This window comes from Podarcis gaigeae (assembly GCF_964106915.1).
Source record: "Podarcis gaigeae genome assembly, chromosome: 18".
Lineage (NCBI taxonomy): Eukaryota > Metazoa > Chordata > Lepidosauria > Squamata > Lacertidae > Podarcis > Podarcis gaigeae.
The window spans coordinates 10,117,076-10,142,021 of NC_139696.1; the positions used below are offsets into that span (position 1 = coordinate 10,117,076).

The 24,946-nt window shown below is 47.5% G+C and overlaps 1 protein-coding gene across 1 annotated transcript in view; it reads left to right on the forward strand.

Annotated features, from left to right (window-relative positions):
• The first annotated feature begins 7,787 nt into the window (after positions 1–7,787).
• Positions 7,788–24,946, forward strand: part of COMP (cartilage oligomeric matrix protein) — a 43,718-nt gene continuing 26,559 nt past the window's right edge. Inside the window, exons 1-6 of the mRNA XM_083720343.1 lie at positions 7,788–7,852; positions 8,426–8,710; positions 13,874–13,959; positions 22,562–22,613; positions 23,713–23,885; positions 24,786–24,923. Of these exons, the coding sequence (XP_083576469.1) occupies positions 8,635–8,710; positions 13,874–13,959; positions 22,562–22,613; positions 23,713–23,885; positions 24,786–24,923 (525 nt within the window). The 5' untranslated portion in view covers positions 7,788–7,852; positions 8,426–8,634. The remainder of the gene's footprint in view (positions 7,853–8,425; positions 8,711–13,873; positions 13,960–22,561; positions 22,614–23,712; positions 23,886–24,785; positions 24,924–24,946) is intronic.

A 24,946-nucleotide genomic window follows, 5' to 3' on the forward strand; every position in this document is an offset into this window, starting at 1 on the left:
CTGTGGGTAAAGGCTTTGTTTGGGGGAAACAGCGAGCTTTGGAGAGAGCCACAAGTTCCCCGAACCATCAGAGGAACGGCTCAGGGTGTGTGTTTTTCCAAGGAAAATAAAGGAAAAGAGTGATCTCACCCTGTTGGGACGCCGTGTGCTCAGCAAAAGCATCCCCAAAGGCCATCCGCTGGCTACCGGGTCTCGCATGCTTCTGCCATGCACACACACAAAAAAAGAAACGACACACACACAGAGAAAATTAACTTCCAGACCCCGTCCAGGAGGCAGGAGAACATCACCTCCTCTTACCGAAAAAGCAGAGTCTTGGAATTCTCTTTCCTGGCTAAACTAATTTGTCCTGCAACCAACTGGCAGCTTAAGGGGGGCCAAGTGATGTAGTTCAGTAATTTTAGACTTTGGCCTTTACTGGAGAAGGGAGGCTTTTTTATTTGTTCGCTGACCTAAAACATTGCAAGCCGTCCTTCCGCCCCCTGGCACAGGAGATAAGGGCAGCTGCTCTGCATGCAGAAGGGTCCAGGGGTTCACTCCCCAGGTGGGGCTGCCGGAAATCCTGGACGGCTGCTGGTAATTGGATAAATGGGGCTCATTAACTCGGGAAGGTAGCCCACCTGGAAGAAGGAAAACTCTGGTCCTGAAGCTCCGCTGCCTTGCAGCAGAATTGTAATGTTGGAAGGGACCCCGAGGGTCATCCAGTCCAGCCCCTGCAATGCAGGAATCTCAACTAAAGCAGAGAAGCGGACATGGAGCAATGGCTCCAAACTACAAGAAAGAAGATTCCACCTAAACATTAGGAAGAACTTCCTGACAGTAAGAGCTGTTCGACAGTGGAATTTGCTGCCAAGGAGTGTGGTGGAGTCTCCTTCTTTGGAGGTCTTTAAGCAGAGGCTTGACAACCATATGTCAGGAGTGCTCTGATGGTGTTTCCTGCTTGGCAGGGGGTTGGACTCGATGGCCCTTGTGGTCTCTTCCAACTCTAGGATTCTATGATTCTATGATTCTATCCCTGACAGGTGGCCTCCCAATCTCTGCTTAAAAATCTCCAAGGAAGGAGAGTCCACAGTCTCCAAAGCATGGGTAGGCAATCTAAGTCCCGGGGGCCGGATCCGGCCCAGTTGCCTTCTAAATCCTGCCCACGGGCGGTCCGGGAATCAGCATGTTTTTACATGAGTAGAATGTGTGCTTTTATTTAAAATGCATCTCGGTTATTTGTGGGGCACAGGAATTCGTTCATATGTTTTCAAAATACAGTCATACCTCATGTTACGTCCGCTTCATGTTACGTTCTTTCAGGTTACATCCTGCGACGACCTGGAAGTACCGGAAAGGGTTACTTCCAGGTTTCGCCGCTCGCACATGCGCAAAAGCGAAAAATGACATGACGCGCATGCGCAGAAGCAGCGAGTCGCAACCTGCGCATGCGCAGACGCACCACTGCGGGTTGCGCTCTGTTCATGTTGCGAACAGGCCTCTGGAATGGATCCCGTTCGCAAGCAGAGGCACCACTGTATAGTCTGGCCCCCCACAAGGTCTGAGGGACAATGGACCGGACCCCTGCTGAAAAAGTTTGCTGACCCCTGCTCCAGAGGGAGACCATTCTACTTGTCAAACAGCTCTTACTCATTTCTGAGAAAGGCTTTGGGAGTAAAATCCTTACCCAGTGCTTTGCAGAACAGTGTAAAGAGAAGGAAAAGCGAAGGAGCAAATCTTTGGATCTGGAGTGGACTCCCAAGACGATTCAACAGTACCTGGTACACCTCCGTCAGGGCAGCCCAGGACCTCCAGACACACGGCCCAGGCTTTTGTGGGGTGCCTCGGGGTTCTGTCCTCTCCCCCATGCTTTTTAACACCTACATGCAGCCGCTGGGAGAGATCATCAGGGGGTTTGGGCTGGGAGTTCATCAATAGCCGGATGACACCCAGCTCTACCTCTCATTCAAATCAGAACCAGTGAAGTTGGTGAAGGTCCTGTGTGAGTGTCTGGAGGCGGTTGGAGGATGGATGGCAGCTAACGGATTGAGGTTGAATCCTGACAAGACAGAAGTACTGTTTTTGGGGGACAGGGGGCAGGCTTGTGTGCAGGACTCCCTGGTCCTGAATGGGGTAACTGTGCCCCTGAAGGACCAGGTGCGCAGCCTGGGAGTCATTTTGGACCCACAGCTGTCCATGGAGGCACAGGTCTATTCTGTGTCCAGGGCAGCTGTCCACCAGCTCCATCTGATATGCAGGCTGAGACCCTATCTGCCAGCTGTCTGTCTTGCCAGAGTGGGGCATGCTCTAGTTATCTCCTGCTTAGACTACTGCAATGCGCTCTACGTGCAGCTACCTTTGAAGGTGACCCAGAAACTACAACTGATCCAGAATGTGGCAGCTAGACTGATGACTGGGGGCGGCCGCCAAGACCACATAACACCGGTCTTCAAAGATCTACATTGGCTCCCAGTACATTTCCAAGCACAATTCAAAGTGTTGGTGCTGACCTTTAAAGCCCTAAATGGCCTCAGTCCAGTATAGCTGAAGGAGCGTCTCCACCCCCATCATTCTGCCTGGACGCTGAGGTCCAGCGCCAAGGGCCTTCTGGTGGTTCCCTCGCTGCGAGAAGCCAAGTTACAGGGAACCAGGCAGAGGGCCTTCTCGGTGGTGGTGCCCGCCCTGTGGAACACCCTCCCACCAGATGTCAGAGAGAAAAACAACTACCAGACTTTTAGAAGACATCTGAAGGCAGCCCTGTTTAGGGAAGCTTTTAATGTTTAACAGACCACTTATTTTAATACTTTGTTGGAAGCCGCCCAGGGTGGCTGGGGAGACCCAGCCAGATGGGCGGGGTATAAATAAATTATTATTATTATTATTATTATTATTATTATTATTATTATTATTATTTGCCCCAGGGAGATCACTTTGATGAACAACACAGGAGGCAGCAGCTACGAGTTACCAGTCTCTGCAGCCACAGCAGAATTGACTTCACCAGCAATGCTGCCAATCAATGCAGACACTGCTATTTATTTATTAAATTGGAGGCTTTGTCACCCTGCTTTTCAGCCAGAAAAACCCCCCAGAGCAGCTTACATACAATCAAAACAAGACAGTCTTGACTCGCAGGCTTACAATCTTTTTTTTTTAAAAAAAAAACCAACTCGCAACACAACACACAAGGGGAAAGGGAGCAGGAGGGAAGAGGAAAATTGAAACTCAAGCATCGGTTTCTAAACGACTGCTCCTAATATTGACCAGCCCACAAATATCAAAAATAATCATCATCAGCAGGGTCCAAATTAGAAGCAGCCAAACAGAGGTTCTGCACAATGTTCTCATTTTTATTTCCCGTTTTGAGGGGGGTGGTCCTGAAACATGTGAATATTTAGTCCTGTTCAAGGTTATTGTTCCTGGCAGTTTCTGCTTCCTCCTCCTAGGTGGTCTCCCACACAAAGAAGGACTCGTGGAGCAAAGGGAACATTTTCACGATGCTCTGCAGCTCGTCAGATCGGGCAGCCTAATGACACCAACAAAGGCAAGTGAGGGCAGTTGAGGGCAATGGCAATAAGCAAACTGCAATTTAAGCAAAAATGCCATTTATCCAGAGTGCCCTTCAAATGCCTCTTTTAGGGACCTTTTTGGTACTCCCCCCATCCAAATTTACTTGTTTAAATAGCCTTCACTAGCCGTCACTTTCCATTACTCACAGTATAAAAAGAAGGTGTTTGGGGCGACTGGGTAAGGCAGTGTTTCTCAACCTGTGGGTCCGCAGATGTTGTTGGACTACAACTCCCATCATCCCTGAACTCTGGCCTTGCTAGCTAGGGGGGATGGGAGTTGTAGGCCAAAAACATCTGTGGACCCAAGGTTGAGAAAGGCTGAGGCGCTACAACCTTTTGAAAATTCAAGTTTTAGATACCAAGCCCATCTACCCGCCATCCTGAAACCTCTGTGAAATGTTAAAACTTAAAATCGCACCAGCAAACCTAGCTTGGCTGCTGCCCTGTGTAAGGAATTATAGAAAGACGGGGCCACCACTGAGGAGGCCCCGTTTCCCAGTCTTGCCTCCAAAGACCGGGAGGCCCTTTTTGCAGACCACCAAGACAATTCTCTTGTCAGGACAGCTTAAGAACATATTGTTCTAGGCCACTCCTTGGAGAAAGGGTTGCCTGCCAATTTTTCTCTACAGCACCTGCTCCTGTGGCTCTATTATTGGCACGGCTCACATTGACATAGCAGCTGAACTTTGACTCTCTCCATCCACCGTGGGGAAGAACTTTTATCTGCTATGTTGGAAGCGCTGCTGTTAAAGGCGCAGGAGCTGTTCTGGTAAATAGAAGTTGACAACAAAAAGGGCTCCTGTCTTTACAGTGGGGGGGGGGAGCGTTGAACAAAGCATAACCACAAGGTGACCCTTGCTCTGTTTTTGCAAGGTGCTTGGCCTCCAAGATTTGGCGGAGGGGCTCCCCCACTCCCAAAAAACAATCCATTAACACCTCGTTTGGATGAAGAAAATCACTCTTTCCATATGGCCTCATTTTTATTGGTGTTGGATCGGACATTTCTAGGCGCAAGGGTTTTTCTTTTTTAAAAAACAATAATGTTGGGCTTTGAGGCTCGCCTGCCCCTATGGACTGCTATTGCTCCATATTCTAAGTCCAGCCCTCTTAATGGGAATTCCTGCCGGGATGGTCTAACAAGAGGCGCTTGTCTGCTCCTGCGGCTTCGGCCCATGTTCCACGAATTCCCTTCCCCAACACCGACAACAACCTTCTTTAAAGAAGAAGAAGAGAGAAAAAATTACATACATAAGATTTCTTTTGAAGTGACGCCCCTGTTGGAAAAAAACAGCTTGCTGGCTGGGCTGGGAAGACATCTGTCAAGCTGTCATGTTAGCCTGGCAAAGGGGCTGTAACTTTGCCTGCAGAAAATCCCTAATTCAGTCCCTGGCACTTGGAGCTGTGAAGGCCCCCTGTTTAAAAACCTGGAGAGCCACTGCTGTCAGTCAGTGTTGACAATACTGAGCTGGATGTTGGTGTTTAGTCGTTTCGTTGTGTCCGCCTCTTCGTGACCCCCTGGACCAGAGCACGCCAGGGACGCCTGTCTTCCACTGCCTCCCGCAGTTTGGTCAAATTCATTTTGGTCGCTTCTAGAACACTGTCCATCTACCTCGTCCTCTGTCGTCCCCTTCTCCTTCCGCCCTCCATCTTTCCCAGCATCAGGGTCTTTTCCAGGGAGTCTTCTCTTCTCATGAGGTGGCCAAAGTACTGGAGCCTCAGCTTCAGGATCTGTCCTTCCAGTGAGCACTCAGGGCTGATTTCCTTCAGAATGGAGAGGTTGGATCTTCTTGCAGTCCATGGGACTCTCAAGGGTCTCCTCCAGCACCAGAATTCAAAAGCATCCATTCTTCGGCGATCAGCCTTCTTTATGGTCCAGCTCTCACTTCCATACATCACAACTGGGGAAACCATAGCTTTAACTATAAAGACATTTGTTGGCAAGGTACTGAGCTGGATAGAGTGGTGCAATATAAAGGTACAATGTAGATTCACCCTTTTTTAAAAAACAAACAAACTTTTTATTCAAAATTAAAACAAAACATATTATCCAGAAACATACCATCCATATTTTTTCCCCATTTTCCTCCTCCCCCCCCAAATCCCACCCCCCGACTTCTCTCAGTTCCAGTCTTTGATTTCTCTAAAAATGCTGTTTGCTGCATGTTACACAGTTTTATAGATCCTGAAACTATTTAGCTGATTATTATCAATAAAAAGTTTGTGAATGTTTATTCAAAACCTGCCAAGGAGTCCAGTTCGTTTTTTGGGGTCTTCAGATACTTTGTAAAGGGTTCCCATTCATCTTTAAAGTCACAGTTATCCTTGTCCTGTAGTTTATATGTCAGTTTTGCCAGTTCTGCATAGTCCATCAATTTTTCTTGCCATGATTCTTTAGTTGGGCTTTCTTCAGTCTTCCATCCTTGTGCTACCAGAACTCTCGCGGCCGTTGTTGCATACATGATGTTTTTCAGCTTTTTTGGCCGATCTTTCCTAACCATCCCTAATAAAAATGCTTCAGGTTTTTTAACAAATGTTAAATGGAACATTTTCTTCAATTTGTTGTATATCATTTCCCAAATTTTTTTAATTACCTTACAATCCCACCACATATGATAAAATGTCCCCTCCTGTAAATTCGCCCTTTATTCACAACAATGAGGACCAGAGTCTTGATTTATTTTTAGGGGAAGGGCTACAGTTCCGTGGTAGAGCTCCTGCGGAAGGCCGCTAGTTCAATCTCCAGCAGTTAAGACTGGATGGACCCCAGGCCTCGCTCAGAATAAGGAAGCGTCCTTATTTCAATTACAGCCGTACCTTGGAAGTCAAATAGAATCCATTCCAGAAGCCCATTCGACTTCCAAAATGTTCGTAAACCAAAGCGCAGCTTCCGATTGGCTGCAGGAAGGTTCTGCAGCCAATCAGAAGCCCCATCGGACATTCGGCTTTCCAAAGGAACGGAAACCGGAACAGTCACTTCCGGGTTTTGATCGTTCGGGAGCCGATTTGTTCGGGAGCCAAGGCGTTTGAGATCCAAGGTACAACAGTTCTCCATTGTTCAGAACAGTGAGGACTAGAATCTTACTTCATCTTTAACCAAAAGTGGTAGAGGATATACTCTGAATTCCAAAGTCCCCGGATTCAAATCCCTGTCATCTCCAAGTTAGGTCTGATGCAGAGAAAAGCTTTTCTCCCTCTCTCATGCTACAATTGGCTGGGGTCCAAAGAAGATGGAGGCTGGAAGATTCAGGGCAGGTAAGAGACAGGCCTCCTTCACGCAGCACAGAGTTGAACTATGGAACCTCCTCCTGCAGTGGGGGCCACAAACATGGGTGGCTTCAAAAAAGGACTGGGGAAATTCACGGGGGAGAAGACTGTGGATGGCTACTAGCCGATCTGGTTGGCCACTAGGATAGATGGATAGATAGATAGATAGATAGATAGATAGATAGATAGATAGATGGAAGACAGGATGCTGAACAGTGCCAGTGAGTTCCCGTTGCTCGGTCCCTGTTCCTGCCAACCTAGCAGTTTGAAAGCACCTCAAAGTGCAAGTAGATAAATAGGTACCACTCTGGTGGGAAGGAAAATGGTGTTTCCGTTCGCTGCTCTGGTTCGCCAGAAGCGGCTTAGTCATGCTGGCCACATAACCCGGAAGCTGTCTGTGGACAAATGCCGGCTCCCTCGGCCAGTAAAGCGAGATGAGCACCACAACCCCAGAGTCGTCCGTGACTGGACCTAATGGTCCGGGGTACTTTTACCTTTACCTTTAAACAAGCAATAGCTTTGGGCCCCACTCTCTTAGAGGCCCCCATAAAATTTAAAGGGGGGGGAACTGGATGTACATTTCTAAAATATAAGATAAAACACCAATAAAATAAAACCTACATACAGCAACAGTGTTTTGTGTTGTGTAGGCTCCTATTTGCTGCGTGCAAATGGCTTTAGATACCTATTAGGTCCATAAATTACCATATGGCATATATTCAACAACAACAACAAAAGCAGCGACAATTTGTTGTTGACAAAGGACGGCTGGACATAGAAAAGGCCCCATTACCTTCAGTAGCTGAGGGCCTCATCAAACCTAAATCTGGCCCTGATGCTGAACTTAGATGGGGCCCCTTTTGGCTGTTCATCTGTTCTTAAAAAGTAGAAAGAAAGCCCACAATTGAGCAAATCGCAGGATATCAATTGCTAGCACCCACAAAAAAAGGAAGTCCTGTATGGTTTTTGTGGGGGACTTGGAACCTCCGGCAATCCAGAGGAGCTTGCATTTCAGTGCCCACCAACCAGCCCAGTCAATGGTCAGAGAGTTGGAGTTGAACATGTTAAGGGCACTGTTGGCTACCCCTTTGTAGAGGATCACTGGCCAGGCCTTGGACCCCCCCTGCCCCCCCTGCCCCCCACAACTGGAGGTCAGAGGGGGCAGTTCAAGAGTGGGGGGCACAAGCTGTCTGGGGTGGTTGAGCCTCAGCTAAGCACAGCATGAACCTCTGCCACCATGCTGCCAAGCGCAAGATGCTTCTTAGGCAATTTACAAAGCCAAAGCAGAGTAGGTCTCTGCCCGCAAAGAGCTTACAGTTGGAATTTCAGCAGCGGTGGGAGAGGAGGTGGCGGGGAGAAGGAATGTATGTAAGGGGTGACTTTTCACCAAATAAGGTTTCACAGGGACAGGGGAAGGTAAGCTTTGAAGAATGCTATGGAGGAAATCCATCCTCCAAACATTTTAATCCCCGAGTTGTCGTTTCCCCCCGATTTCATTAGAAAATAAAAACATGCCAGTCCACCACCGCAAGGTAAGCAACCGCCTTGATGGTTTTCTCATACACTGTTTGTTCTCCTAATTTAATTTATCTCGCTCTCTCCGGCTGGACCAGGAGCCAGGGATGACGTCTCCTGTGAGCATCTGAGCGAATAAAAACTTCAGAGGGCAGAAATGAAGCTTCATAAACAGCAAAGCCCAGGCGCTCAGCAGGGGGAGCAGAGCCGAGGTTCATGAGTTCTCCAGCCAATTTTTTGATATATACAAAAGACTCTTAAAAAGGGGGCAGGCTGCCGGCTTGGGCATCACCATCAGGCTTTGAGAATGACTGTCGCTCCGAGGTTAATTCTTCTTCTGAGCCTTTGCTCCTATGGCTCAGGCCAGATGCCTGGAGGAAGAGGTGAGTTACGATTCCCTTTTTGCAGTCTCGTTCTTTCTCAAGAAAGTCAGGAGGGGTTTGTAAAATAAACCATCCAGGTTGATTTTTTTTTTCATTCTTTAAGTCGTCCCCCACTGAGGCTCCTGTGTAATCAGTTCCCTTCTGTTTTAGCAACATATCCTGGTTTTCTTATTAAATCTTGAAAGCATGGTTTATGTTTGCCTAGGTAGCTGGCTGCTAACTGCACCTTAAAGACGAACCAAGTTTCGCAAACAATTATTTTACATGTAATCTTAACTGGGTTTTGCCCCTCAAGCCCTTCTAAGTCTGGGACTGGGCCAGGCAAAAGCTACGGTCAGGCAAATAATCATAGACACCGAGAGACAACAGGACTGCTCAAGGAGCCCCGACTATAAAATTGGAGAAATCGAGAGATATATAGCCTCACCGGCAGCATATCTCTTCTTTCTCATATCCAAAAATGCAAGAAGGGCTTTTACACTCGCCGGAAGCTCGCCGGTCCTGGAAGGATCCTTTAAAAAAGTCCCATATGCTCAGAGACTTTGCGCCTGTTCATCGGGGGAGATAGGAAGCCCAGAGCACTTGTTCTTTAGATGTCCCTTTTAGGAAGAGGCACAGAGTGAGACCACTGATCCCCTGCTGGTGAGGCTTGCTGACCTCCTGGAAAAGCAAAAAAGTGACCTTTTCCTGTTAGGCAAAGATAATAAGACGACCCGGATGGTGGCCAGATTCTGTGTACAGATCTGTAGGCGCAGACCATCCCCCGACCCAAACTAGTTCGTTAAGAAAATCCCCAAACTCGGTTCCATGGGTGATTCTGGGTCATCTCTCTGCGGTAGCTTATCTTAAAGTTTTAAGTGTCTATACGCTTATCGCATTTATACATTTTAAATTTACTGTTGTACATTGTTTTAAATGTTTGTTTTCCTTCTGGGATTGTACCTCCAAGTGTGTTTTATAAGCTGGTCTCTGACCGTAATACATTATCTGTCTATCTATCTATCTATCTATCTATCTATCTATCTATCATCTATCTATCTATCATCTATCTATCATCTATCTATCTATCTATCTATCTATCTATCTAATCTGTCTGTCTATCTATATCTATCTATCTATCTATCATCTATCTATCTATCTATCTATCTATCTATCTATCTATCTATATCTATCTATCTATCCATCTATCTATATCTATCATCTATCTATCATCTGTCTATCTATCATCTATATATCTCTATCTATCTATATCTATCTATCTATCTATCTATCTATCATCTATCTATCTATCATCTATCTATCTGTAATCTTTAGCATCCTCGAATTCTAGAGTAGGAAGGGCCCTGCGGGTCATCTAATCCAATCCCCTGTTGTGCAGGAATTATAGCTAGAAAGTCCATGGCTCTCCATCCTCAGCTTAGAAACCTCCAAGAAAGGAGAGTCCACCAGCTCCGGAGCGAGACCATTCCACATCAGAAAGTTCTTCCTGGTGTTTAGTCCAAATCTCCTTCCTTGTCGTTCGAATCCAATTGTCCAAGTCCAGCCCCCTGGGGCAGCAGAAAGCAAGCTTAGTCTTAGCTCACCTGTATTTGCCTTGGAGAGAGAGAGATTCACACATTTCCTCATGTAAAGATGGACAGATCTGTCAATCTTATTCCCCCCCCCCCCCACTATTGGTTTTCTTGGTTTTTTAAAAAGAATTTCGGTTATAATAATTAATGATACAGAGGAAAAGAAAAGTGAGAGGGAAAAGGAGATGTGTAGATACGACTTACAGATGTAGGCTTTGTTTGGATAAATATAACAATATTTGTAGTTACAGGTAGGTTGCCGTGTTGGTCTGCCGGAGTCGGAACAAAGTAAAATAAAATAATAAAAAAATTCCTTCCAGTAGCTCCTTAGGGACCAACTAAGTTAGTTATTGGTATGAGCTTTTGTGTGAAGAAGTGTGCATGCACATGAAAGCTCATACCAATAACTAAATTAGTTGGTCTCTAAGGTGCTACTGGAAGGAATTATTTTATTTTTTATTTTTTTATTTTGTTTCAACAATATTTGGTATGAGTTTATACAGAATGCAGTAGGATTTTAACATCTACATACATATGTATTAGGATAATAAAGTCCTATCTATTTAAGAATGTATATTACATTGCATCCTTGCATACGGTTTCTGTCTTTCTTCACTTAACCACCTTTCCACATTAGCTTGCAAAGCTTTTTCTTTTTTTAAAAAAAAAAATAATAATCCTCCTGAAGATTCATCAGAATTTTGTTGTGCGGTTATCCTATAATTTATTTATTTTGCATAATAATATATATATATATACCGCTTGATTGTAGGTAAAAACATCTATGTGTCCTGGAGGAAATATTAAAAACATTAATGAAAGTAGTTTAAAATGTTTGGAAATAATTAAAATTAGCAGTAAAATATATTAAAACACGTTAAAATATCGACATGTCCAGCCCAGGTATGTTTGCGTAAACAGAAATGTTTTAAGCAGGTGCAGAAAAGAGTCAGCAAAGGAGCCTGTCTGATTTCAACAGCACAATTTTCCGAGCACAATTCAAAGTGTTGGTGCTGACCTTTAAAGCCCTAAACGGTCTTGGCCCGGTATACCCGAAGAAGCATCTCCACCCCCATTGTTCAGCCCGGACACTGAGGTCCAGTGCTGAGGGCCTTCTGGTGGTTCCCTCACTGCGAGAGGCCAAGTTACAGGGAACCAGGCAGAGGGCCTTCTCGGTGGTGGCACCCACCCTGTGGAACGCCCTCCCATCAGATGTCCAAAAGAGGAACATATACCAGACTTTTAGAAGACATCTGAAGGCAGCCCTGTTGAGGGAAGCTTTTAATGTTTAATAGACTATTGTATTTTAATATTCTGTTGGAAGCCGCCCAGAGTGGCTGGAAAAACCCAGCCAGATGGGTGGGGTATGTATAAATAAATAAATAAATAAATAAAAAAATAAATAAATAATAATAATTAACAACAACAACACCACAGATGCAGGTAGGAGGTCTTAGAGGGGCAAGGCTTTGGAGGAGAGTGAGTAGATGAAAGTGTTGGTGCCACTACAAAGAAGGCCCCGTGCCCAGCATCCTGGCAGATCAAAATTGAGGGAGGGAGGGAGGGAGGTGGTTTTTGCTGGGGTGGGGGGAAGAGAGGATTAGCTCCTCTTACCAAAACCAGAATGAAAAGTGGGTCTCCCTGAGGCAGCTCCTAGTCCTGGATTGCACTAATAATAATAATAATAATAATAATAATAATAATAATGATTTCAAGGGACGCATTTCATACCCTGTCACAACCTGAATTTCATACCCTGTCACACCTCAGTCACAACCTGAAATGGCTGATCTGCAATTGTGGGGGCAAGTCATTTGGTGGGGTTTGGAGAATAGCTCCTGGGGTGTGTGTGTTTTTTTTGGGGGGGAGCATATGACCTAACACTGGAAGGTGCAACCTTTTAAAGTCTAAAAAAACCCCGAGGCTTTGTAACTTTGAGCAGGAACGGACTTGTGGAAGGAGCTTCTGGACAATTTACCTTGCAGGGTGGGGTGGATGAAAAGCTGCTGGTTTGCAGGGCTTAATTGGGGTTGTAACAACTTGTGTAATTGCAGTTACAGGCAGGCACACACACACACACACTAGTTAACCCTTAAGTTTTAGCTCCACAGATGTGCACATACCACAAGTTGTGTTTTAATCAATTGTTTTTATAGCTGGTGTTAGCTGCCCTGAGCCTGGTCTTGGCTGGGGAAGGCGGGGTATAAATAAAATTTTATTATTATTATTATTATTATTATTATTATTATTATTATTATTATATCTGATCGTGGGCACCCCAAACTGCCCTGTCATGTCTTTAAAAAGGAACTTAAGGAGTTGTGGGGAAAGTGCAGAAAAGGGTGACCAAAGTTATCCTGGCTCTATTTGCATCCTGTTGTGGGACAGCTCAGTCCGTAGAGCAGGCAGAGGCAAACTCGGCCCTCCAGATGTTTTGGGACTACAACTCCCATCATCCCTGACCACTGGTCCTGTTAGCTAGAGATGATGGGAGTTGTAGTCCCAAAACATCTGGAGGGCTGAGTTTGCCAATGCTTGCCGCAGAGCGTGAGGGCTCTTGAACTCAGGGCCGTGTGTTCAAGCTCCAGGCTGCATTGCAGGGGGTTGGACTAGATGACCCTCGTGGCCCCTTCCAACTCTGCAATTCTATTATTCCCTATACAGGAAGCCGCCATTAGCCCATCTAATGCAGTCTTGTCTGCACTGACTGGCAGCAGCTGTCCCAAGAGCTCAGACAAGGAGATATTCCTTGGAGGTGCTGGGTTTGAACCTGCTCTACCCACTAGGCTATAGGCCCTCCCCTTTAAAAAAATGGAGGTTTTCATTTAACGGGGGGAAGTGATTAAGAAGGTACTTGATTAAATAAAGTATAGATGAAGAAAAAGTGGATAGAAATGTGTGTGTGTGTATAATATCCTTTCTCTTGCATAGTATTTCCTCACTTGGGTTCATCTGTTTAATCTCAGCCGATCGACAAATGAATTTCACTATGTCACTCAGCAGATAATTTAACTTGTGGAACTCACTGCCACAAGATGTTGCTGCAGCAGCAGCCAGGTGGCTTTAAAGTGTGGGGGGGGGGCGGATTAGATAAATTCATGGAGAATGAGAGGTCTATCAATGGCTGTTGGTCAAGATAGCTAAAATGGAACCTCTCTATTCAGATGCAAGCTACCTGTTGCTGGACAGCAACAGCAGTTGATTGGTTGGGGCAGCTGGCTGGACAAAGAGCAGGGAGCAGGGGTTGGGTCTCAGGTGCCACCAAACTGAATTATCTCTGTGAATAGATTAATCAACTAAAACAAAAGTTGATTGAAAGTTTAACTGCAAGGGGGCAGATTTTAATTGTAAAAAGGGGGCGGGCGAAGCTGGTTTTGATGCTTTACTTTCACAGAGCATGACTGAAGATGACTTCTCTGTGTAACTGCTATACCTTGTTCCCAATTCATGGTTTCTCTGAAAGTGACTGGTCAGATAATTTTGTTCAAAGGGCTGAATATGGGGCTGGGCAGACACCTTAGCTCAGAGTCAGCCCCGGGATTCTCTTGCGCCCTGAAGTAACAGGAAGATATCTGATGCATTCTCATTGCAGGCGGAGACCTTTCGCCCCAGATGCTCTCGGAGATGAGGGAGACAAATCAGGTTCTGCGGCAGATCACAGAACTGCTGAAACAGCAGGTAAGGGAGGCGTAAAGCCAGTTGCACCCTCCTGCTTTTAAGTTAAAAAGGAGGAAAAAGATTAAAACACCTGAACCCGGCATGGCAGACGAAAGCCATTCCCCACCATCAAATTATGTACTAATTGCACACAGGCTATTTGCATACCAGATCTTTTTTTAATAACAACAACAACGGTTACCCTTAAGTATTTGATACTTATTTCAATTCCAGGATTCTACTGTTGGTAGAGCGATAATTTGTTTTGCATGGGGTCACCTCTATCCAACCCAAGCGGCAGGGTTTTCCTCATTTGCAGTGTTCTCTAGTGCTTGCCAAGCTTTCATAAGGACTAGAAACTTGCAAAGGAACTGCAAGTGGAGGATGCAGGCTGCAGGGTGACGTTGGTCAGCACCCCACCCCAGATGCCAAAACCTGGCTTTAGGTAAAGGTTACCAGATTTTTTTTCCAATGAATCCAGGGACACTTTCAACTTGAATGGATTTTGTATGGAGACTGGTTTGTAAATCCGGGGACCGTCTCTGGGAAACGGGGACGTCTTGTAACCTTACTTTAGGTGTTACACCTGGGGAAGCCTCTTCTGCATTGCATCCACCTAGAATCATAGAATCATAGAATCCTAGAGTTGGAAGAGACCACAAGGGCCATCGAGTCCAACCCCCTGCCAAGCCGGAAACACCATCAGAGCACTCCTGACATATGGTTGTCAAGCCTCTGCTTAAAGACCTCCAAAGAAGGAGACTCCACCACACTCCTTGGCAGCAAATTCCACTGTCAAACAGCTCTTACTGTCAGGAAGTTCTTCCTAATGTTTAGGGGGAATCTTCTTTCTTGTAGTTTGGATCCATTGCTCCGTGTCCGCTTCTCTGGAGCAGCAGAAAACAACCTTTCTCCCTCCTCTATGTGACATCCTTTTATATATTTGAACATGGCTATCATATCACCCCTTAACCTCCTCTTCTCCAGGCTAAACATGCCCAGCTCCCTTAGCCGTTCCTCATAAGTTCCACCTCATAAGTTCCACCTAAACTAATGGACTGGAGTAAACCGTGTCCTTTCATTTCAGTGGGTCTGTCTGAGCATGGCTACCGTTTGAGAGCACCCCAAGAACTGATTCTGTAGCCCTGATTATAATGGACAAGAAGCAATTGGCATAGCTGTCAACTTTCAGGTTTGAAAATACGGGATCAGCAGCCTCGAAAATACGGGATCAGTAGCCTCACCTGTCCCAGGGACAGTCTACGGGATATCTAACAATCTGGGATAGCAGCAGGAAGCAGCGAGAAATGGCACTGGAATAAGGGAATTTCCCACAAAAAGGGGAAGGTTGACAGCTATGGCAATTAAAATATTGTGACCTGGGAGAACAAGGCAAGGATCCTGAACTTAAAGAGTGAAAGTCTGGACCAATCCAAAATCTCCTGAAAGGGAGAGAGGGAGCTTTTTAAAAAAAAAAATCTATTGAGGGTCACATTCCCTTGGGGATAATCTGTCAGGGGCTAAAAGTGGACAGGGTCATTCATATCTATCATCTATCTATCTATCATCTATCTATCATCTATCTATCTATCATCTATCATCTATCTATCTATCTATCTTGTTGTTGTTGTTGTTTAGTCATTTAGTCATGTCCGCCTCTTCGTGACCCCCTGGACCAGCACGCCAGGCACTCCTGTCTTCCACTGCCTCCCGCAGTTTGGTCAAACTCATACTGGTAGCTTCGAGAATACTGTCCCACCATCTCGTCCTCTGTCGTCCCCTTCTCCTTCTGCCCTCCATCTTTCCCAGCATCAGGGTCTTTTCCAGGGAGTCTTCTCTTCTCATGAGGTGGCCAAAGTCTTAGAGCCTCAGCTTCAGGATCTGTCCTTCCAGTGAGCACTCAGGGCTGATTTCCTTCAGAATGGAGAGGTTTGATCTTCTTGCAGTCCATGGGACTCTCAAGAGTCTCCTCCAGCACCAGAATTCAAAAGCATCCATTCTTTGGCGATCAGCCTTCTTGATGGTCCAGCTCTCACTTCCATACATCACGACTGGGAAAACCAGAGCTTGAACTATACGGACCTTTGTTGGCAAGGTGGTGTCTCTGCTTTTTAAGATGCTGTCTAGGTTTGTCATTGCTTTTCTCCCAAGGAGCAGGCGTCTTTTAATTTCGTGCTTCTTGGGAGAAAAGCAATGACAAACCTAGACATATTCCTTCCCACCCAATAAGAGACAGACAGAGCAGCCCTGATGTGTGAAGAGGGCTCCCCCCCCCTCAGCTTCCTTCCATCACTCCATTCATTTCCCCCCCCCCCCCCATAGCACTGGAAATAAGGCTGTGGGTGCACCACAGTTCCCCACCCCTTATTTAGACCAATTAATTTATCCACCCCCAGGACTAGATTATTGGGACAGACCACAGGGCAGCGGCGAGTTTGGGAGGAGGTGCTTTTACCTTACTTTGCCTTGCTTGTCTACTTGTCCCCAGAGGTGCCTTGCTGCACACCCATCGGAAACAAAATGTTGGGTGGAATTTCCCTCTGGCCCACCCAACAGATCTCTGCTTATGTCCTGCCTCTCCAGTTAGGAGCAAACAAATCTCCAGGGGGAGAAGGAAGGGTAGGTCTCTGACCATCAGATGCCCATTGCAGAAAACCCACAAGTGAGATTCAAGCCCCACTTTCTCAAAGGTCCTTCTTTGGGCTCCAGCCCCTGTAGACACTGGACACCCGCGTTTGGCATTACCGTGAATGTCAGCATAACAGTCTCTCTATGCCACATAGCAGAGGAGAGAAGCACATTGGCTTCCCAGAGGGTGTTTTTCTCCAGCATCCTAGGCCCTCCAAGTGCCCCTGTTGTGAACAAAATCTGCCCTTTTCCCCTTATGGGGTATCCAAGAGCCCATATAGAGTCCTTACATAGGTTCCCTATTGGTAGGAGAAAATAACAGAGGCCAAGCAGAGAATATTGAGAAGCAAAGCAGCTAGGAAGCCGGATCTTTGTGTGTGCTCCCCTCACACACAGAGAAGGAGGAGGAACCAAGAACAATGGTGCGCAAGGCCTTATATAGACATTTTAAATTCCCTGCCCTGGAGCTCAAGACCACCCCTCCATGCATCATAAATACATCACAGAAAGGGTGTAACCCAAGACCACCACCCCAGATACATCATACCTACATCACAGAAAAGGCGGTCTACAACAGAAATCTGAGTGCATTGTTTATCTCCTGTCTGACAGGTTACCTGTTAATGCTTACTTGATTGGATTGCCTGGGGAGCCTGGCCGTCTTTTGTAATGATAAATACTTAGTCCCTGGGCCATGTCACAGGCTCACACCCTATTCATATCTTAAATGTGCCCTTAAGACAGGATTTGTGAGGAAAGAGACAATGGGGAGGTTTCCTGACCCCCCTCCTTCCTTGCAGGGAAAACATTTGGTCAGTTTGGGAATAAAAAATGGTTTCTGGTCGGTCTTGCTGTGCTGATCTATGTACGTGCTTGGTTGGTACACCTATGAACATTTAATATATATCTAAGATGCGGGTGGCGCTGTGGGTTAAACCACAGAGCCTAAGACTTGCCAATCAGAAGGTCGGCGGTTCGAATCCCCGTGACGGAGTGAGCTCTTGTTGCTCGGTCCCTGCTCCTGCCAGCCTAGCAGTTCGAAAGCACATCAAAGTGCAAGTAGATAAATAGGTACCGCTCTGGCGGGAAGGTAAACGGCATTTCCGTGCGCTGCTCTGGTTCGCCAGAAGTGGCTTAGTCATGCTGGCCACATGACCCGGAAGCTGTACGCCGGATCCCTCGGCCAATAAAGCGAGATGAGCGCCGCAACCCCAGAGTCGGCCACGACTGGACCTAATGGTCAGGGGTCCCTTTACCTTTAAGACCTCAAAATTCCTATCACACCCCTATTTCCCAGGGACAGTCCTGGATTTACAGAAGCCGTCCCGGTTTATGATTTGATCCCAGAACGTCCCGCTTTTCCTTAGGACGTCCCTGTTCCCATTGGAGAAATGTTGGAGGGCATGCAGCAAGATGGCTGCCCCGATGCTACGAGGGCGAAGCATCGTCTGGGGGTCTTCCGCCTTTTGCCATCCAAAGTCTGCTTTGTCCGGCTGCCTCTCTCTTGTGTAACTCCACATTCCAGACGCTCTTTCCCTTCCACCCCCGACTCCCTGGCCGCTTCTCCCTGCCAGCAAACTGGAAAAGCAGACTGGCCCTCTCTGTGCCAGGACAAACTCTTGCGGAGCCGGGGGGCCTCCGGGGGGAGTCGCCGCTGTGCGTTCCTCTCCGGCCGTCCTTGCCGAGATGAAGTCAGAGATTCCCCAGGCAGCTGGGACACCTCCGCTCGCAAGCCTCTCAGAGAGAGCATGCCGGGGGCCAGATGGACCTGCCAGTCCACTCCATCAGGGGTCTGTCTTTTCAAAAAGAAAGAAAGCCCTTTTATGAAGGAAGGGAGAGTGCTCTTGAACTCAGGTCCTGCTTATGGGAGTCCCATAATGGTGTCCAGTTGCCCACTGGGAGAAGAGAAAGCATTGGCCCTCTTCCCATCAATGACCCCCTATTCTCTATTCATGGAGGAAAAGGCTTTGATTTGAATTCAGCCTGATCTTTTATTTCCCTTCTCTTCCCTCCCCTTCTATGAAGATCACCCGCTCTGAGACCCCACAGCTAATTCTCCCCTGGCCTCCTCCTCACTGGCCCAAGTGGGACCAATTCAGCCAGCTAGCCCTAATTGATTTTTGAATTTTATGGTTATTCATGTTTTCATACTGCATTTTATGCTGCTTTTATAATTAAGTGTTTTAAAGTGTTTTAAATTTGGTGTTAGCTGCCCTGAGCCCGGTTTTTGAACCGGGAAGGGCGGGGTATAAATAAATTATTATTATTATCATCATCATCATCTCAGTGGCTGCGAGCCACATTGACTATATGCGCTGCCACCGCAGTAGAAGGCAGCAGCAGTGGCGTAGCGTGGGTTGTCAGCACCCGGGGCAAGGCAAGTAATTTGCGCCCCCTAACCCTAACCCCCAGATGTTGCGCCCAGTGCGGCCGGCCCCCCCTGCGCCCCCCATGCTACGCCACTGGGCAGCAGTGTTTGTGAGTACCTATCCCAGGAGACAATGGCCACTGCAAGAACAGTATCCTGGACTTTGGGGGCCCTGTGTGGTCCGATCTGATTATGTTCTTAAGGCTTGGGGGGGGGGGAAATCAACATGGGCAAAGTCTTTTGGCTGCTGCTTGCCTCCATGGCTAGGTAATAAATTTTATTAGTATTTTCCACACAACAACAACACGAAAAATATCGAAAAATAACAATACACAAAAACCAGCATACAAAAGAACCCCCCACCACAAATCCATATCTTACAAGTTAATAATATAAACACTAAAAATAAAAACATTGACTTCCGCCCATCCCACAGCACCTCCTTTACCTCTCATTGTGTCTTCCTGTTTTCCTTATCCTTTCTATCCTAGCATCTAGATATACCGTGTTTTTTGCTCTATAAGACTCACTTTTTCCCTCCTAAAAAGTAAGGGGAAATGTGTGTGCGTCTTATGGAGCGAATGCAGGCTGCGCAGCTATCCCAGAAGCCAGAACAGCAAGAGGGATTGCTGCTTTCACTGCGCAGTGATCCCTCTTGCTGTTCTGGCTTCTGAGATTCAGAATATATTTTTTCTTGTTTTCCTCCTCCAAAAACTAGGTGTGTCTTGTGGTCTGGTGTGTCTTATAGAGCGAAAAATACAGTAAATCCCTCATCACAAGCTTATTCCTCTGCTATTTTTTTCTGAAAAAAAAGAAAAGGAACTTTTCACATGCTCTTGCGCTGCTCTCTTCTAACTGCACACCCATCCCTCTTCAGCCTCTGCCCTTTCGAAATATACGTTTTCAAAAAGGGGGTATATCTCCAAAATAAGGTCGTGCATGCCCTTGTCACTTTGAGGTTGGATGGTGTTTGTCAGTTGCTCCTGAAATATACAAATCACCCAACCACAAAAACGCAAAAAGAAATTAAAATAAATAAAAAATCTGGCAGTGGAAGCTGAAACCACCACGGGTCCCTTTAGGCCTGCACTGCCCAGGTTTACAGGAAGGTCTGGGTAAGATTAAAGCTTCTATAAAAACCGCAACGCGTTGGCAACAGTTTAATTGGGAGCTGGAAAGCAAACGGTGACCTTCCAGCTTTCTGCCGGATGAGGTGATTACCTCAAGTAGACCTTCTGCTGTTCCCCGGCTGGGGTAGTTCTTCCTGCCTTCGAGGCCAAATCCAGATGGGAACGAGGTCCAGACTTTATCGACCAAGCCAGTTTTAACAGATAGTCCCTCATTTTTCTCAGGAACGCCCTTAGGGAACTCAAAACGTCAAAACGTCACACACTGGGCAATACATTAATTGGCATTTGGCCTCGTTACCTCCACCCTGGGCAAAAAGCAGGGGCGAAACTAGGCTTTATTTCACCTGGGTCAAAGACCCAGATTGGCACCCCGCTTGCACATTTGTGTACACACACACAAACAGGTTGGGAGCCTCGATGGTGCCCCTCTGGAGGTTTCACCCAGGGCAAAAAACCCCTGCCCCTGTAGCTAAAGGTAAAGGTAAAGGGACCCCTGACCATTAGGTCCAGTCCTGTCCGACTCTGGGGTTGCGGTGCTCATCTTGCTTTACTGGCCAAGGGAGCTGGTGTGCAGCTTCTGGGTCATGTGGGCAGCATGACTATGCCACTTCTGGTGAACCAGAGCAGCGCACGGAAACGCCGTTTACCTTCCCGCCGAAGCGGTACCTATTTATCTACTTGCACTTTGATGTGCTTTTGAACTGCTAGGTTGGCAGGAGCAGGGACTGAGCAACGGGAGCTCACCCCATCGCGGGGATTTGAACCGCCAGCCTTCTGATCAGCAAGCCCTAGGCTCCGTGGTTTAATCCACAGCGCCACCCGTGTCCCCTGCCCCTGTAGGAATGGCTCTGCAAAAAGGGCACATCTTCAGCTGGTGCCAGCAAATTATTATCATTATCATTATTATTATTAGGTTGCCCCAGCCATTCTGGGCAGCTTCCAACAAATTAAAACACAGTAAGATATCATGGGGACGCGAGTGGCGCTGGGATGTGGGTGGCGCTGTGGGTTAAACCACAGAGCCTAGGGCTTGCTGATCAGAAGGTCGGCGGTTCGAATCCCCGCAATGGGGTGAGCTCCCGTTGCTCGGTCCCAGCTCCTGCCTACCTAGCAGTTTGAAAGCACCTCAAAAGGCAAGTAGATAAATAGGTACCACTCTGGCGGGAAGGTAAACGGTGTTTCCGTGTGCTGCTCTGCTTCGCCAGAAGCGGCTTAGTCCTGCTGGCCACATGACCCGGAAGCTGTACGCCAGCTCCCTCGGCCAGTAAAGCGAGATGAGTGCCGCAACCCCAGGGTCGGCCACGACTGGACCTAATGGTCAGGGGTCCCTTTACCTTTACCTTTTTAAGATATCATGAAAACATTAACAGTTTTTATCTCTATGGTTCCTTATGATGGAAGGGTGTCCCACAGGGACTCATCTCGCCTTTAGGCCGAGGAAGCTGGCGTTTGTCCACAGACAGTTTTCCGGGTCATGTGTCCAACATGATTAAACCACTTCTGGCACAAACGGGACACCGTGACGGAAACCAGAGCCCACAGAAATGCTGTTTACCTTCCCACCACAGTGGTACCTATTTATCTACTCGCACTGGCGTGCTTTCGAACTGCTAGGTTGGCAGGAGCTGGGACAGAGCAAGGGGAGCTCACCCCGTCGCGGGGATTCGAACCGCTGACCTTCTGATCGGCAAGTCCAGGCTCTGTGGTTTAGACCACAGCTACACCCATGTCCCTATTAGAAACACAACACACACTTGGAGAAACGGATGGAAATCTTCGGAGAGACTTATTAGTGTAAAGATTCATTTCAATTTTACTACAACCCATCTGGCCGGGTTGCCCACCTAAAATGTTAGGATCCACCATACTGCATGTCTGGAGTTCATCAGGACTGTTTCCAATCTTGATGGAACAACCATCATGTTGCATTTTGTTACTTCTGTTGACTGTATTTTTTGTTTCTTTCAAAAAGTTAATAGAAGCTTTTATAAAATAGGACTAACTTAGCCAGCTAGCCCTGGTGATCATCTAATTTTCTCCCTAAATTGATTTTTGAATTCTGAATTTATTGCTATTCATGCTTTATACTGTATTTTATGCTGGTTTTTGTTGCATCAATTAAGTGTTTTAAATTTGTTGCTAGCTGCCCTGAGCCCAGTTTTCTGAACTGGGAAGGGCAGGCTATAAATATAAATATTATTATTATTAATAATAATAATAATAATAATAAAAGCAACAACCACCCTACATGGTTGGAACAGAACAATACTGAGAGCAACTTTTGCTAAGGGCTTTCTTTTTTTCTAGGCGGTTCAGAAGAAGAAAAACCTCAGAAATAATTTTTCTCAGAAGCACCTGGCCTGGGACATTTCGGCTCTGCTTTTGTATACTTGGCCTTGGGCCGGAAGCTGAGCTTTCCTACCCCCCCACCGCCCCCACCCCCAATCACCAAGGAAGGGGCTGTAAACTGGTGTTTATTTTCACCATTGTTTTGCAGATCAAGGAGCTCACCTTCCTGAAGAACACTGTGATGGAGTGCGATGCTTGTGGTAAGTGTCAAAGTTATCTCCATACAGACCCAACACATTGCAGCCCATGTCTTGGAAGAGTTAAAAATGAAATGCATTCCTTAAAAGCTAGCAATTGGAGCGAATGGCGCTTTGTGCATGCCCAGAGGGATCCTGGCCCCCAGGCGTCCCCTCCTGCAAAAGAGGGAGAGGACCACAGGGTCCTTATTGCAACCAGATTTCATCTCACCTGCCAGGTGCAACCAGCCAGCCGTAAGAGGCCAGAGCGCTGCCGCCTGAGAGCACCACCCAAGGCGTGGCCCCTAATCGCCTAATAGCGCATGGCTGGGTGTGCACTGCAATTTCTGCCTGGCTGCAGCTGAAGAACAACCAGCTCGGCCTTTCTCCCTCTCCCTTGCTCCCTGGAAGCCCACTAATGTCAGCCGCTAGTCCTGCTCCAGCACATAGCAACTCTGAGCACCATCTCGTCCGATCCCCTGCAAGGCAGAAATCATGTGCAGCTGCCCCATGTGGGAATCGAACCAGCAACCTTGGTATTATCAGCACCACACGGGTAAAGGGACCCCTGACCTTTAGGTCCAGTCGTGGACGACTCTGGGGATGCGGCGCTCAACTCGCTTTATTGGCCGAGGGAGCCAGCATACAGCTTCTGGGTCATGTGGCCAGCAGGACTAAGCCGCTTCTGGTGAACCGGAGCAGTGCACAGAAACGCTGTTTACCTTCCCGCTGGAGTGGTACCTATTTATCTACTTAGGCTGGTGTGCTTTCGAACTGCTAGGTTGGCAGGAGCAGGGACCGAGCAACGGGAGCTCACCCCGTCATTGCGGGGATTTGAACCGCCGACCTTCTGATCGGCAAGCCCTAGGCTCTGTGGTTAGATAAAGGTTCCCTGGACGGTTAAGTCCAGTCAAAGGGGACTAATGGGTTGCGGCGCTCATCTCGCTTCAGGCCATGGCTGTTTCAAGTGGTGCCATAATACTTTAAATGTCTGGTGTTAGTGTGGTTTGAGAAGGCAGAGAGGAGGGAGATGACTGTGGTTGGTGGGGCAGTGCCCCATTCGCCCCTAACAGACCAGCCTCCAGTGGGGGCAGACCAACTCCTTTGTTTCCTTGTCTTCCAGGGATCGGTACAGGAGCGACTGGACCCGGCATCAGCGTGGCGGCTCTTAATCGCTGCTACCCGAATCCTTGCTTCCCGGGGGTCACCTGCACAGACACCCCCACCGGCTTCCGCTGTGGGGCCTGCCCTCTGGGCTACACGGGCAACGGGACCCACTGCACCGACATCGACGAGGTCAGGAGGTTCCCCCTCTCCTTCTGTGTAAAAGATGGGAGGCAGGAGGAGAAAGCCATAGATCTCTTCTGAAGCTTTTTTTCCTCAACTGGCTTGGGAGTGGAGGGCAAGCACTAAGACTGGCTTGGGTTTCCCTGCCCCGCAAACACACACAGTTCTTCTTGGAGCAAAAGGATTGGGTCCCCACCCCCATACCAAATTGTCTACTTTCCAAGTGAAGGCTGGTATTCTAGATCCCCATAGAATTATGGGAGGTGTTCATGATTCACACAATGGGGGAGGCATGTTGGACAAGCTCACTGGCTTAATTTTCACCTTGCTCCAACTGAGAATGTGACGGTGGGGGAAGGACCCGATCCAAAGAGATTGCCATGGGAGGGGGTAGCGGAGCAATGGAGGAAATGCAAACCAGTGTCCCAAATGGTGTTATCAGAACCGCAAACACACACACACACCCGTCACACACACCCGTTTGAAAGCCACTGTTACAGTGATGCTATAAAGGTAAAGAGACCCCTGACCATTAGGTCCAGTCGTGGCCGACTCTGGGGTTGCGGTGCTCATCTCGCTTTACTGGCCGAGGGAGCCGGCGTACAGCTTCCAGGTCATGTGGCCAGCATGACTAAGCCGCTTCTGGCGAACCAGAGCAGTGCACGGAAACGCCGTTTACCTTCCCGCTGGAGTGGTACCTATTTATCTACTTGCACTTTGATGTGCTTTTGAACTGCTAGCTTGGCAGGAGCAGGGACTGAGCAACGGGAGCTCACCCTGTCGCGGGGATTCAAACCGCTGACCTTCCGATCGGCAAGTCCTAGGCTCTGTGGTTTAACCCACAAGGCCACACGCATCCCAATGATGCTCTAATCATGCACAACTAAGCGAAAACTTTTCTCCTTGCAGTGTGCAGCGAACCCCTGCTTCCCCAGAGTCCAGTGCATCAACACAGCCCCCGGCTTCCACTGCAACCCCTGCCCTCCTGGTTACACTGGTCCCATACTGGAAGGAGTCGGTCTGGCTTTCGCCAGGGCGAACAAGCAGGTAACTCCTCGGAGGGTAGGATC